At 55.2% G+C, this 15,578-nt stretch overlaps 1 protein-coding gene across 1 annotated transcript in view; it reads right to left on the bottom strand.

Moving 5' to 3' along the window:
- The window catches only part of NSMCE1 (NSE1 homolog, SMC5-SMC6 complex component), a 34,389-nt gene that overhangs the window by 2,060 nt on the left and 16,751 nt on the right, over positions 1-15,578 (bottom strand). Inside the window, exons 3-5 of the mRNA XM_080830234.1 lie at positions 4,269-4,390; positions 3,308-3,385; positions 2,104-2,250 (exon numbers count right to left, since the gene is read on the bottom strand). Of these exons, the coding sequence (XP_080686360.1) occupies positions 2,104-2,250; positions 3,308-3,385; positions 4,269-4,390 (347 nt within the window). The remainder of the gene's footprint in view (positions 1-2,103; positions 2,251-3,307; positions 3,386-4,268; positions 4,391-15,578) is intronic.

The following is a 15,578-nucleotide window of genomic DNA, read 5'->3' as shown; positions in this document are numbered from 1 at the left end:
GCCCCTACCTCGGCACCTCACTTGTGCCACAGAAGCGTGTACCGGGGGTGGGGGGAGATGCCAGCAGCCCCCTGAGCGAGGCTGGCCACAGCCCCCCTACAGGCCTCCCCCCAGGCACAGCCCCTACCCAAGCGCTCACCCCTTCCTCTCCTCCCCCAGGCAGCCCTCCTGCATCCCTGTACCGCCTTCAGCTCCACGGTCATTGTCTCAGCTGTCCTGTTTTTCCTCCACTCTGTAGCTGGACCTCAGCGAGCTGCCTGCCCAGTCTCTGGCTCCTCCCAGACCATGGGCCCCGGGCGGCAGCGCCAGGCCCGGTTCTGCTCATGTCCCCAGGCCTAACGTGGGGCTCCGCGCTCGGCAGCCTGGTGATGAACCTCCCAGGGAAGGTGAAGTCGACCCAGCGCTGAGACCACGGAATGCCCGAGGCCCCAGTGAACAAGCTCACATTCCCGTGCCACATTACTAAACGTGGACTGTGTGCCTGGCACTGTGCCTGGTCCCCATCGTTCATGACCCTGCTCGATCCTGTGGGGACCCTGTCACAGGGAGGGCAGGCGAGGTGCCCTAACCCCAAAGGAGACCCAACCTCCCAAGATCTCCCAGGCCCCGCGGTGCTGTGGTCCCTGAGGCCTGGAGGTGTGGCCGTCGGCAGAGGCCCACGCTCCAAGGCTCCATGCCCCTGGACGCCTCCCCAGACCCCACCACCGGGACACAATCCTGTCTGTGCCCAACAAGTCGCAGGGCCAAAGCAGGGTGCTCGGCTGCATGGAGTGCATGGCTCCAGGGTGGACCAGCAGGTGACTACAGTGTGTTTCCTCCTGAAAATCCAAGATTTTCTCACCTCCCCCTGAGGAGCAAGTACATCTTGACTGTTTGGGAGAAATTCTTAAGTAAGTCCCGTCCCCTTGGAACGTCCCCTCCGGGCCCAGCCCTGGTCCCAGCCACACGGCTGGAGCGTCCACAGGGCGGTAAGGCACGAGGAGTCGTAGCTCAATGGGTTAGCACCTGCACTGCCCAAGAACATTCCCTCCTGCCAGGCCTGCCCCACAGGGGAAGAGAGCCCAGGACACAGCAGGTGTTGGGAGTTGCTGTGACCCAAGCCCGGGCCTGGATGGGGCTCTGCCCCCGCCAGACAGGGGATGTCACCCACGCCATGCAGCTGCGGCGTGTCCAGCTCAGCACCAGAGCCAGGGGGCTCTCGGTCATCACAGGGCAGGGGGCAGACCTGAGGCTGCAGTGGGCCCCAAGCAAGGACTCACGCCACAGCTCTGGGGACCAGAGGCAGACTCTCCCTGGAAGGGATGTGGTGCAGCACTGCACCACGAGCAGCGGCCCCCAGCTGCGGCTCTGACCACGGCGTGAGGAAGTGGAGGGCTGCCCTGAGCATGCCGGGTGCAGACAAAGGCACTCTGGGCCACGGCTGAGGTCGGGTCAGCACGGGGCCAGCCGGCCTCGGGGTTCCTGGCAGCAGCTCTGCCTTCTGTGGGAAAAGCCCGGAAATATCTGCTCTGCTCCAGTCAGCAGCATCAGCCACAGGGTCTAGAAACGGGGACATCAGCACCATCTGGTCCCTTCCCGGCCATCCCCAGCTCCTCTCCAGCACCTGCCCCCATGTCCTCCTGGCTCCTTCCGGCCAGTGTCTAAGCGAGATGCCCTGAATCATGTAACACTGATGGTAAGAACCACGAGGACAGCGATTCCTCTGGGAGCCTGGCACCAGGCGCTGGACATCGGCCATCCCATTCCTGCCGGGCTGGGGACGGGACTCCTGCCCGCTCACAGAAGAGGGGCTCCCGCTGCCCTGGCCAGGAACCAGGCTCAGATCTGACGCCAGAGCCGTGCCCTCCACCCCACATCTGCAGCCCAGGGCCCCAAGCCTGGGTGCAGTCCCTGCTCTGCACTCCCGGCTGCAGCGCTGCAGGCCCCTCATGGGAGCGAGCAGGAGGCTCCGAGACCTTCCCATAGGGTCCTGGTGAGCATTAAAGCAGGTGAGGCACCTGACACAGCCCAGCTCAATGGACAACCACCAGATCCAGTGTGGTTTGGGAGGGAAATCTGTCATCTGAACAGTGAGCCGAGCTGGGGCACCAGTGGACACACTACCTCGATCAGCCATTTGTTCTGTACGAACTTCTGCAGCACCTGCTCCGCCTCCTTCTTCCTCATCTTCTTGCCTTTAAGTTGGTCAACCAGGTTCAAAATATTTGTGGAAGACGCAAAGCCCGTTTCTGAGTCAATAATCAGTTCCAGCTGGAAGAAAGCAGCAGGTACCACGTTTATCCATTCAAATCGGCAAAAGCAGTGTTTGAGCAAGAATCCCGATCCTGGCGGGGAGGGGGCAGCGAAACCGCTCCCGACCGCGGGCAAAACTGGGACCCCAGACGCTCTTTCAGGAAGCTGGTCGCATAGGGCATCAAGAGCCATAACCACAGTCAGTCCTTCTGACTCGGCGCTCAGCCTGCGACATCACACCAAATGAATGACCTTAATGCGCCAAATCAAGAATCCTCTCTTGCCTCCCACCTCTTTGAAGGGAGAGAAGCTGGGGAATGAATGAAGGCAGCACCACACATGTGGGCAAGGCATCGGGGGTGGGGGACCAGCTGGAGGCGGACAGGACAGGACAGCAAAGCCAGGGTGGGGCAGGAAGCAGGCACGCTCGGGAGTTGAAGGTCCCCAGAGGAGGCTCAGAAAGGAATGGTTCTAGGACTAGTCACCAGAGACCTGGATTGGCCAGATCTGGATGAAGCCAGAATGTCTCGACTGTCTTTATGTACTGGTCCTTAGAGGGTGCCCCCAGGGCTGAGAACCACTGTGGTGGCCAGTGCTCAGCCAGGCGAGTGACAGGAAGGCTGAGCCAACACACTGATGCGGGGGAGACAGCAGCGCCTCTCAAACGAGACTGGGGGAAAGGCCCGTCAGGCACCTTGTTAAAATGCAGACCCAGATTCAACAGTCTTGGGTGGGGGGACTGGGATTCAGCCTTTCTAGCAAGCTCACTGCTGCTGCTGCTGCTGCGGGCCTGGACCATGGTGCGAGCACCAGGCAATAACACCTGGTGGCCCGCATTGCACACCCGGAGGCCTGGTGCAAAGCCAATCTGGTTCAAACCTAGAGAGGCTCTTCCTTCCGTGGCGCCCTCCCATCATCACCAGGTGGCGGTGAGCTGCTCTGTGACCCCCCCTGTACATAGCCACCTGGGACAGCAGTGGTGACCCTCCAGGATCACGGTTTCCATTTCTGACGATGGAAGACAGCAAGTTCCCCAGAAGAAGCCCGGCCATTAAACAGGAGCTACTGTACTTACGGCCTTTCTGAACAGATCCAGCTCATTCTCTGCAAAATCTGAGGCCATTTTGGAAACAGAAGTTGTTGCCAGATTCACCTATAAAAGAGGTCAGCATGGTGGTCAGGCTGGGCCCCTCACTGGTACCTGAACACTGGTGTCCAGGGGCTGCCGGCACAGAGCTGGATCTGTGACCAGTCCCTATGTGATAGACCTCTATCTCTAGCTCAGTCAGCACGTCTGCTTCTCAGAGGTTCTTAGAACTCCGAAGGTTGTGTACTATCTTCCAAACCCAGATACATTTGGGGACCTTGTCTGCACACCGAACGGAGATTCACGTGCAAAAGGCACTGACAAGTCCAGCTGTGAACAGCTCTGATTTACCGATCTAATCCAGTGTATCCGTAGTTACTTGACACCACAGCCCTTCTGCCCTGGACGAGTGTGAGTGCCTGGCCGCGCCCCTCTCAGGTGGGCCTGGCTGGTGGGAGCCTGGTCTCCTTAGATGGGCCTATGGCAGTGCCCTGGCCCAGACTGGGGGCCTTGTCTGCTCCACCCGCCTGTTTCTCCCCTCGCTCCCCGGCCAGGAAGCCCAGATGGCTCTCAATCCCAGCGCCCCACACATTCTTTCTTCTCACAGCATCTACATTTTATTCCAAATGAAAAACCACTTTCCTCCCTTGATGCTAGCATTGCACACATTTGAGGGTACTTCTTGCATTTAGCTGTCAACAAACAAAACCTGTCTTGGGCAGGGGCTCCGTGTAGGGCAGTGAAGTGAGCACTGAGGTGCCAGCCCCTGGCCCTGATCATGGCACAGGACACTGACAGCAGCGCCGGTGACCCGGTGGGCAGGGCGGCCAGGCTAGGCCGAGAGTGTGTCTGTGTCTCCCACGGCAGGGCTGCTGGAACAGGGGCACTGCCACCTTCACCCACCGCAGTTCTGCACAGACGCCACAAGAGGGCGCGGGCGTGCACTCACCAGTGCGTAAACAGGTCTCCCGTCGTCTTCGGTGGCTCCCTTCTTGATTTCAATATACAGGGACTCCAAGACACTGTTAATGTTGTTGATAAAGTCCTCCAGCTCCTCCACGGCGGCAGTGCCTGGAGAGAAACGGGATGGGGCGGTGGGTATCCAGAAAGTGTGACTGTCGTCATCCCATCCACGTGAGCCCATAACAGGAAAGCCAGGAGCAGGTGAAGGCCCAGCCCCCTTGGGTCAGTCCCAATTATCTGGCTTCTTCCTTCCTCGAGTACTCAGACAGGGAGGGTGCTGTGAGCAGGAAGGCCCGCGAAATGGTGTCTGACCCTGCCCAGCTCTTCCTGTCCTTGCTGAAAGCCCCCACCTGCTGCCCCTGCCTGCCCCCTGCCACCCACTATGCCCCTCTCCGCACATTTCCCCACAAGGAGCATGGCCCTGTGTAGCCTCACCCGCGCTGGGTCTCTCTGCCTTCTTCCCTTTATCTGCCATCCAGACACGTACTGAACACTCCCATGCCAACCTGCGTGCTGGCTCCAGGTCAGGAGTGCGGTGGCAGCAGCGAAGACCAACGATGACCAGACCAGGGTGAGAGCACCAGCACACACGGGGCACACCCCTGGGAGAGGCCCTGCACCGGGCACTTTCCAGCCATTAGTCCGTCCTGCCAGCAGCCCTCTGAGGCAGGCACCAGTATCCTCCAGATTGGCAGCTAGGCCCAGGTGCACAGGGGGCTGGCGCACCCACACTGCTCCCCCGGGGCACAGTGAGCAGAGGAGAGCCCAATAGCATGGCTGGAGCCTGGACTCAGCTACGTATGCTGCCCTGCCTCCATGCTTCCCGGAGCTGCACAGGGAAGCCCCCTCCACTGTCCTGAGGCCGCCAGTCCATACACGGGGGGTACATACAGAACCCCAGCAGCGCTCACCATCCCTGGGCTGCAGGGGAGCTGGGGACAGGAGAGAGCCAGGGGCCCCACGTACAGGACCCCACAGCCCAGGGGAAGGTCGCATTGCGGAGCCTTGCAGAGTCGGAAGCAGAGAAAGGACACGGTCAGCTTTGTGTCTTGGAATTACCCTCTTGTGTACTGTGATAGTTTTTCAAATAAAAAATTTTTTTAAAGATTTTATTTATTTATTTGACAAACAGAGATCACAAGTAGATAGAGAAGAAGGCAGAGAAAGAGGAGGAAGCAGGCTCCCTGTTGAGCAGAGAACCCGATGCAGGGCTTGATCCCAGGACCCTGGGACCATGACCTGAGCCGAAGGCAGAGGCTTTAACCCTGAGCCACCCAGGCGCCCCAAATAAAAAGTATTTCTTAATAGTTTTAACTTAAGATAATTTCAACAGATTGATGAGAAGCAGCCAGCATACAGACAGACAGTATGATACCACTTATGTTAAAAACAACAAGAAAACTAATGAAGTACTGCAGGAAAGGCCTGGAAGAACAGCCACCAAGCTGATGGCTAAGGCCACTGCTAGGAGAGAGACGCAGATGAAGGTGTCAGCCTAGGACGCTTTATCTGTGTTTGACTCCGCACAGAGAAAGATACTTCCTTGTGTACCTAAGTCCTGTTGAAGTTAAAAAGAAAAGGACCAGTCACACTGGTGGCAGTGAAGGTCACAACCATGTGGACCATCCAAGGGAGAGTTGTGACACAGGCAGAGGGGACCCAGAAAATCTAATGACAAGACCAGGACAATCACACCAACATGCAAATCACAGCAGGGATCAAATCTTCCTTTTTAAGTAAACTTGTTTAAAGTTAAAAAAAAAAAAAAAAAAGCCCTTTCAATAAAAAGTCAGCAGTGATGAAGAGGTGGTACAGAGACGTGGGACAAACGGCGAGGACAGTATGACGCTGGAATGCGGCGGCCCCAGTGCCTAGGAGCAGAGGCGGGCCCAGGTGGTACTTCCTGCCTCCCCTCGAGCCCTTCCTTTCCGAAACGCCTTCCTCCTCCTCACCCGCATTCCTGCCCACTCGTTCCGGAGGACTCAAATCACACTTCTTTCCATGAAATGTTCTCTGCAGCCCCCAGTACACCGGGCCTTTGCCGTCCTTCCTCTTCCACACCAAGGGCCGTGCACAGCCAGGGGGCCTGGGCCGGTGCAGGATGGCCAGGAAGCTTCTCAGCAGGTGCAAAGCCCTCGCTGCCGCAGCGCCCCACCCGGGAAGCCGGCTGCACAGCTGTGGGACCTTTGGGAGCACAGCCTCTGGGGTGACAGGGCTCTTCATGGGCAGGAGCTGCTCCGTCCACCCAATATGACACAATGGCAAGTCCCACCTCCCTCTGAAAGTGATAATGCACATTTTCCACCGAAAAGGCCACTCTTGGGTATGGTTCAGAAAAAGGTACCCTGTGGGCAGATCACAAACCCTCCCATATGACAGACTTTCCAGCGACCTCGTCTGCATGGAGATGAGCTAACAGCCACTCCATGCCCTCCCCTCTCCCACCCCTCCAGCGTGCTGTCCACTCTCACTTTTCAGAAACATGCCTGTTTTCACTGAACAAAAATAACCTAAAAGACCAAAACCAAAAATACCCAAAAACAAAAAAACCCACTTCCTACTGCTGTCCTTGCAGGAGCCAGCCACCTGCCCAAGAACTCACGTTCTCTCCGACTACACAGCTTCCTATGTCAAGGGTATGTCCGCACCCCTGCCCTACTGCTGACCCTGTGCGTGCTTCTCATGCCCTCTGCCACACTATCTCCTCCTTAAGCGAGAGAATATACTTCTCTTGTGTTCAGGAACACCCTCTACCCAACTTGAGTTTTGAGGTCATCAGTGCAGTGCCGTGGTGCCATCCTAGTCCCACCCTACCTTTCTGGGGGACCCCAGGTGAGTCTCACCCTTTTCTCATCCCTGAAGGCCACCGACTGCCTCACTTCCAACTTCACGAGTCTAAAACACATCCCTCTGACGGTCTCTCTAGGGCGACCCTTCACTCCAACCCCCCAGTCTCCCATTTCCCCGGTGTCCTGGACACGCCCCCTCCCAGGCATGGACCAGACCAGCTGGGGGAGGTTCCCATGCCCTGGCCTCCTGCAGCTCCCAAGCAGTGCCTTCCTCGATCACTTGGCTGCTCCAGTCACCAAATCTGGCCGCCCCACTCATGGAGTCACCTGGTAACCTTTGCTGGTAGCCATTTCCATCTCTAACCAGATCTTAGCTTTTTTTTTTTTTTTTTTAAATTTTCTTTCTTCAAAAGTATGATTTGGGGAGAAAATAATTCCAGAGAACTGGAAGGCAGGGAGCCGAAGGCCCCAATCTGAGGTCAGGAGGAGTGGCCCCAGCCTATCGGATGGACACTCTCAATCTAGAAGGGGTAACAGGAGAGCTCAAGGTGGTTCCAGCTTGGCCACCAAGAGGTGGGAAGGTGGGAAGATGGCTTTGGCCAGAAGGTTGTCCTGCATCCTGGTGCCCTCTGTGTCCTGCGCGTTCCCCAGCCTGGCCCCTGGCTGTCAACCAGTCCTATGTGTCCCTGTCCCCAGTGCCCTTCCAACATGGTTCTTTAAAAGGCAGCCAGAACTGGGGTTGTTTGGTTGGTACCAAGCTTCCTGACAGGCCCATCAAGTGTCACAGGCACAGCGGATGGGGGCTTCCAGACCTCCAGTCTTCTGAGGAGCTGTGTGCACGGCCGTGCCCTCGCGCCCTGCCCTGCTCTTGAAGCCTCAGTGGAGAAGCTCTAGTCTGCAGACCTATATGAACGCCCTGGGCCGAAGGAGGATCAGGGGACCCCTCGGGCCCCAGTACCCTGTAAGGCTACAGTCATGATGAAGCACGTGAGATAAAAGGCTGAACCACATGCTTTGGAGGCAATTACTTCTAGTCTCAGTCCCACCATGTTTTGTTTTAAGATTTTATTTATTCATTTGACAGAGAGAGAGATCACAAGTAGGCAGAGAGGCAGGCAGAGAGAGAGGAGGAAGCAGGCTTCCCACTGAGCAGAGAGCCCGACGCGGGGCTCAATCCCAGGACTCTGGGATCATGACCTGAGCCGAAGGCAGAGGCTTTAACCCACTGAGCCACCCAGGCGCCCCGTCAGTCCCACCATGTTGATGACTTAAGAGAATTACTAACATCACTCCTCCCTTCAGCACCCCAAACCCACTGAGAAAAAAGACAGGCTTCAGCTAAGTATCAAAGTTGCCAGATTTTGTGCAGTTTGAGCTGGATCAGAGGCGAGGTACCTGCTTCTGATCAGACCTGCGGTCAGCACGACGGGAGGACCTGCTCCAAGAAGCTGTGACAAGCAAGGCCCTGGGCCCACCAGCACTGTCTCCTCTCCAGGAGCAGGAAACCCCCACCCCAGGGTGCGCAGCCCCGTGTCCAAGCCAAGCAGAGGTCTACAGCTCTTCAGAGCCCCCTGGATCCTCTCTTCTTGGGAGCAGGGTGGCCCTGGGCCTTCCTTGGGGGCTGGGGCAAAGTCGTTGCAGACGAGCTACAAACGGCGAGCCTGCAAGCCAGCGGCTGTGATTCACAGGAGTGTGTGCGGGGCACTGTTCACTTGCTCGCCTCACATCATCACTACCGGCGACCGCGAGTCACGAATATCACCTTGATACGTGAGAGGCTTGGGGAGAGTCCCCATCACTTAGCAAGGGCGCCCAGGCCTGCCCAACCCCACATCCCGAGCCTGGTGCAAGAAGTCACAGGGCCTCCCCAGAGCAGAGCAACCATTCCTGGGAACACATGCCCTCCCTGTGGGGGCCAAAAGGCCAAGGCCCAGGAGAGGACAGAACGGCTTTTTCTTTAGCAGGAAATGCCCTTCCAATGGGACAATTAAAGAAAGGGGACTCAGGGCAGTCCACGGGCTGGGGCAGCAGCCCACAAAAAGGGACACCGTTCCATAGACAAGCGGGCTGCTTCCTTCTGAGAGACTGCTTTATATGGCCACTGCTGAACATATTCTCTCCTTTTCGAGTAAAAGTCAATTTTGGCTCAACCAACAGCCCTCTTCTTGCTAATCAGGGTCCCTGCTTCCCAGCAGGCTACCAGAAACAGGGGCTCCCCACACACTGGGGTGGCGGGCGCTCAGGAAATTTGCTGCCCTAACTTCTGAGCAACAAATAGTTTTGTTCCAAACCAGGCAACTATAGATAGAAAATGCTATTTTTAGGCAGAGGAAATAAGAGCAAAAAATAAGACCCCAAGGGACCAAACCACTTGTGGGCCAACTCGCCCTCTGACAGGCCCCTCACCTGCTGGGGCCGGCATGGTGGCCCACCCGCACAGCACTGGGGAGGGAGCGGGCCAGGCCCTGGATCGGACCCGGGAGCTGGGGCACACCAGGCCGAGGGGTGGGGGGGCCTGGACTGGGAAAGACTGGCGGGCAGGGACACAGGGCTGGAGAGGCTGTATAAGTGGTCACATCTCAGCCTGTGACCTTCTGATCAACTGCCTGGGAAAAGGGCTCTCTAGACACTCAGCCACGTGGGAGACGGGAACGGACAGCAATGCCACTTCTGAAGTCTGGCCAGTGAACGGCCCCAGACAAGCAGGGAGGGAAGGAGCGACCTCTCATGTGGCAAATGCGTTCGATGGGCAGTCCTCTGTATCTGCGCATCAGTTCACCGTGTACCCCGCTGCCACCCCCTCGTGATCTCATCAGGGCCTCGTGAGCAGCGTGGAGGCGAGCCGGGACACAGCAGTGTCTGGATGCTTCCACAGAGGACACGGTGAGTCACGGAGCTGTGGGGCTGACCCAAGATGCCAGGGCCAGCGAGCGACGAAGTGCAGACTGGAACTGCGGTGTCTGGCCTTTAGCTTTTGGTGCGGTGACAAAGGACTTGAGCGTTCATGCAAAGAAAAAAGTTTTGCTTAGATACGCAACAGTGTCTTGAGAATTACTTCAAAATAATATGTGTTTAAGCAGGTAGGAGATGTGCAGATAACACAAGATTAGTCCTGAGTTGCCATTTTAGCTGGGCGATGGGCTTCACTGTATTATCCTACATTTCTGTTGGACTTTTCCCATTTAAGGGTGAAAAAAAAAAAAAAAAGATCTCAATCTTCATCAACAATGTGACCTGATGCCTTGACCCTCAAGTTTCTGACTCCAAGAAGAGAAAAATGGCAGTGCCCCGTGACAAGGTAGATGAGCTCAGACCGCTAACGGTATAGGGGGAGTTTGGGGGGAACGGGCTTTGAATAACAGACTCTTCCTAAATCTGTTGCTTAGAGAGCCATTTCCAAGTACACCGAGTTTTTGTTTGTTGTTTCTTTTCTTAATCTAACTTTAGTTAGAACGTCTGTCTTCGGGCCTTCCTTCAAATGGCAGTACACAGAACTTCCTTCACCCTGCACAGTACTGGCGTCCCGGCCACAGGCACCAAGGGTCCTAAGACCTACGACAACACTACCGGGCTGGTGACAGGTTGTGTGCCGACGGTCTCTGTGTGTGCAGTAAACCCACCACCCACCAGCCTGGCCCCTCGCCAGAGCTCTGTGGATCAGTGCTCCGGTCGGCAACGGAGCAGTGCACCCTCTGTCACAAAGGGGCCGGGGCAGGCGGCATCCCGAATTACAACGTGAGTCATCACAGAAAACTAAGCCTTTCAGCAGAACTTGACAGTTGATGCTATTAATGTGCATTTCACTTCATCTCAGCCTCTGAACACAGGTGGGCCATCTACCGTGGAGACGAGAGGCGGCCCCCACTCCCACACCCCCTACTTCCCCCCAAGGGACCCTCCGGGAGTAGATGAAGGGGGTCTGTGGGGGCTGACGGCCCATCTGCTAGACGCAAAGTGGCTCTGGTCTATCCCTGGAGGGTGAGCTTCCCTCTCCCCGGGCTGCAGCCGACCCAAGCTGGCCGGTCTGGACAGAATTGGAGGCCCACACAGGCCAGGCAGAAGCCCAGACGGGGACAAGAGCGGATGCAGTGGGTGACGTGGATGTCACGTGTCCCACCGAGAGCAGGAGGACCCCTCTGCTGCAGCCGCATGCCCAATCTTTGGATTTTTATGAGAAATCTCCCATTTGGTTTTTTAATGTGGTTGTTAATTTTTAAAACACCAGAGGGAAACAAACGGTGCCCATCAACTAGGTACCACTGACCATCCCGGTTTCCAAATTCTGATGTGGGCTGGGACCCTGCCATAAAGAGACACGATGACTGATGGGGCCACTGTGTTCCCTGACCCAGCAGGTAAGAGGCTGTGGGCTAAGCTGTAACTCAGAGGCTGGGACTGTGTCACACTCATTCTTCTGAGGGACTGAATGCGGCACAAGTCAGAGATGGCACGGGCTTTGTTCCAAACCACCCCCATCGAGCAGCATCATGGTAAAGCTGGCCAAGTGAACTTTTTGGCTTCCCTGTGCATATAAAGTTATGCTTACACTACTCTGCCTATGCAATATGCAACAGCACTTTGAAAAAACAATGTACCTACCTTCACTTAAAAATACATGATTGCTAAAATGTGCTAACCGTCATCCACTTTCAGTGAGTTATAATCACGGATCCCATATCACTGTAACAAGTATGATCCTGAGAACGCTGGACATATGGCCCAGAATGACCAGAAGGTAACAGAGACATGAAGTATGCTGCTGGGGAAAAAGGCACAAGGCACTGACAGACTTCCTTGGTGCAGGGGTGCCACAAACCTGTGATTTGTTTGGGGGGAAAAAAAAAACAAAAGGCAACATCTAGAAAGCGCAATGAAGCAAAGCGCAAGAAAAAGAGGTCTAGAGGCCAGACACAGATCACACGTAAGAACAGGACTCAGATCCACCATCTGCAAGCCGCCAGCCTGGAGAAGCAGCCCCTCATCTATAGTCAGCAGCCCCGGCAGCCAGCCCGCCGCCTGGAAGCCAGACTTCTAGAAAGTCAGACCACTACCACTAGCCACCAGTTCCGGAGGCCCGACAATAGCCCCTGTGGTAACTGGCGCAAGAGGCCAGCATGTGCTTTGTAACTGACGGCTTCCCTAATTTTGGGTTCCTGCTTCCAACTTAGCACCAGGCAGAGGAAGCCGAATGGGCTCCCCGAACCCACCACGGGGCGTCTTGCTTCTTGGTACACGGTGCCAGCTGTCCTCGCACCCTCCCCCACCTGCCACTGCGTCTCTGCCAATGCACAAGTGAGGGGCCCGCATCCCTCGCTACAGCAAGCTCTCAACCAGCAGCCCGCCTAGCCCTATCTGGGTGCTCTTTGCTTAGGTCCACATGCCAGACTCAGCACAGTGCCCTGTGTCCGGGAGGCACAGACAAGCCGGCAGAATGGTGTGCGCAGGTCTGCAGTGCCAAGAGGGGAGACTCTGGCACCTTCTCCAATTTGCCTCACCCCTGGAATGTGGGCCGGCTTCCCGTGGTCTCCTGGGAAGCCTGCCGTAGTGCTCTATCCCTGCCCTCTATACACAGCCAGAACAGGGCCAGGTCCTGGCACCCCATCTCCACACAGCTATGGGGGGCTCCGTCACCCTTGGCCACACTCCTTCATGATCCCACATGCACCCCCTCGCTCTACACTCCCATCACCTGGGCCTCCTGCCTGCACACAAGGCCCCTCCCCAGCTCAACATCCACACTTAGGACTCCCTTCCATTAGGCCGTAGGGACCACACTTCCTGGATTTGAGGAGAAAATGCCAGCACCAGAAATTCAGCCCCATGGTCTAGATTACACTACGTATCAGCACTATGAATCTTCTGATAGTCACTACCCCCACATCTCCTCCCCAGGATGTGGGGTCAGATGACACGGAAGGGTCACACAGGAAGGAAGGGGCAGCGAAGAGCACGTACTGAACACGCACCGGGAAGCACTCTGTACCAGGCATGTAACAGAAGCTTCCCTGTTTAACCCTCGTGGCTTTTCCATGAGTTAGGTAAGATTTCCTTTTGAAAACAGAAAGCTGGGACTCAGAAACCAAAAGAACTTCTCCAAGTCTCGGCCTGGAACCTCTGTCCTCCCCAGCCCTCCACTGGCCACACAAAACCTCCCTCGTGCTTGGGAGCCAGTGCAACATGCAATCCAAAACCGAAGATGTCCACGCCTAAAAGCGCAAGGGAAACAACAGTGGTCCTGGCTCCGGAAATCTGCACCGGCCACTGGCTCCAGCCCACACTGAGGGCTACGCCACACACAGTCGGAGCGGGCTGGGATTTGGACCAACTGAGTCCTGCAGGAGCCAGAGATATGAAAGTAGCATTTGCTCCCTCGTGGTTACTGAGCCCAGATAGACCTGTCGAAGCACAAAATAGCCGCCTGTTGTGGAGTTCTGTATGGTCAAACATTCACCCAGTTACACTGTAGAGGTGACTTTTCATGCGAATTTCCTGCCACTTTTCAGTTATAGGCCCATCCCTAATCCCCGCTGATTACGTGGGAAGGCAAGCAGGCTTGGACAGTGGCAAGCTTATTAACTGTACCTCCCAGTCAGAGGGGAAAGATGTGCAATGAAATCATTAAAAACAGGGGAAACTGTTTGGGACCGAGCTTCAAATGACCACAGAGTCCTCCCTGGAAAGAGAAGCGACTTACAAACATGACCACACATGGGATGGAACACTCACTACACCAAAGTGTCAACCACAGCACGGTGACTCACCGGTAACATGTGTCACCTAATGATATGCAGGGATCCTAACTGGGCCCCAGACGGTGGGGCAGATGGAGACCTGCACCCCGACAGGACAAACACAGCCACGGGAAGGCAGGTAGAAGGTCTGACAAACACGGAAAATACCCGTCAACCCCCAGTGTTCCTCTCCTACTGTGCTCACCAATCTATTTTTGGTATGTGCATTTCGGTTAACCGTGGTTTTTTTTCTTTTTTTTTTTTTTTGGTTGAACACTGTCTTATTTATTCTGCTCCCTGAAATCATGACCGATCTTCATTTTTTTAAAACTAAAATTTGAGCTATTTTACCCAGTTTGTCCTCGGGACCAAGACATCTGAAGAACCCGCTAAAAGGAACACGTAACAATAAGCACTGTGAATTACACAACATGAGTGCGGGGCGTCTGGAAGAGGAGCCCACGGCAAGCTGGCAGCCGTTACAAAATAAATGTCAGGGAGAAACCCCTCTGGATGCTAAGCCAGCAGGTAGGAGCGCGATACCGACTTTGTCTCGAAGAATCGCCCTGCCAAACACTTCTTAATCACACAGGAAGGAGTAACCTCTCAGCGCAGACAGCAGCTTCACCAACATCGTCAGACCCCAGCTAGGAGGCTGAGAGGACACCGCTTCTGTGTCACTGCTGCAAAAGTAAAAGGCACAACCACGACGGAATCGGGAGGAAGCAGCAGACCAGCCTGAACTGAGGGACAGCCTGCAGCTCTGCTGTCCCGAGAGCAGCACGCGCTGGGCCTGCGGCAGCTTGGCGTTCACAACATGCCACGTCCAAATTCGGATATGCCCCAAGTGCAAATCCAGCCTGGAGGTTGGAGACGAGATATTGGAAAATGGAAAAGATCTCACGAGTCCTATTTTATATTTGTTGTAGGTTGAAATGATATTATTTGGGATATTAATTAAACCTGTTTCCTTCTACCTCTTTTAACGTGCCCCCCCCCCCGAAAACTCTGATTACCTATGTGGCTCACATCAAATTTCTATCAGCTCTGTCCTACTCAGTAACTAACTTGTAATCTTCAAAAATGTCAAGGTCATACAAGTCAAGGAAAAGGCTGAAGCATGATTCCCAATGGAAGGCACCTAAAGAAACATACGTAACTAAATGTGCCGTCTGGCCCAGTAGCGGATCTTCGGCTATAAGAGGTAGTATTGGAACAACTGGAAAACTCCAGTGGGTTCTGTGGATGAGAGGGTAGGGATATGTCAGTGTTAATGTCCTGATATGAATGGTTATCCCATGACAGTTGATAGTTTAGGAGAATGCCTTTGCTAGAAGGACACATTCCCTAAAGAATTTAGTGGTGATGGAATTTCAAATTGGTAACTCTCAAGTGATCTCTATTCTTACAGCTTTTCTGTGAGTTTGGAATTATTTCAAAATAAAAAATAAGCTTAAAAAGCCCCCCGAGGAGCTTCAGGCAAGAAAAGCCCTCGGCGAACGTGCCGCTGATTCGGAAGGCACATTTGGCAGTGGTGGGGCTGGAGCCGATGTGAGAAGCAGCTGGAGTGCCGGGAGGCTGGACCTGGTAACTCCCTGAAAACCCAACCTGTTCAACCGAAAAACAAAGGACCAGACCCCAAAACATTTTAACAAAGCCAGGAACTCAGAATGCTGTCATGCAGCTAGTGGGCTGTGGCAATCTTGTGCTTCTGCTCAGTAGCACACACGAGAAATGAAAGAGAGGGGCCAACCGAGAGTCAGGTTCCCGTTTGGG

The sequence above is a fragment of the Martes martes genome, assembly GCF_963455335.1.
Source record: "Martes martes genome assembly, chromosome: 18".
Taxonomy (NCBI): domain Eukaryota; kingdom Metazoa; phylum Chordata; class Mammalia; order Carnivora; family Mustelidae; genus Martes; species Martes martes.
This window is presented reverse-complemented; position numbering and strand designations above follow the sequence as displayed.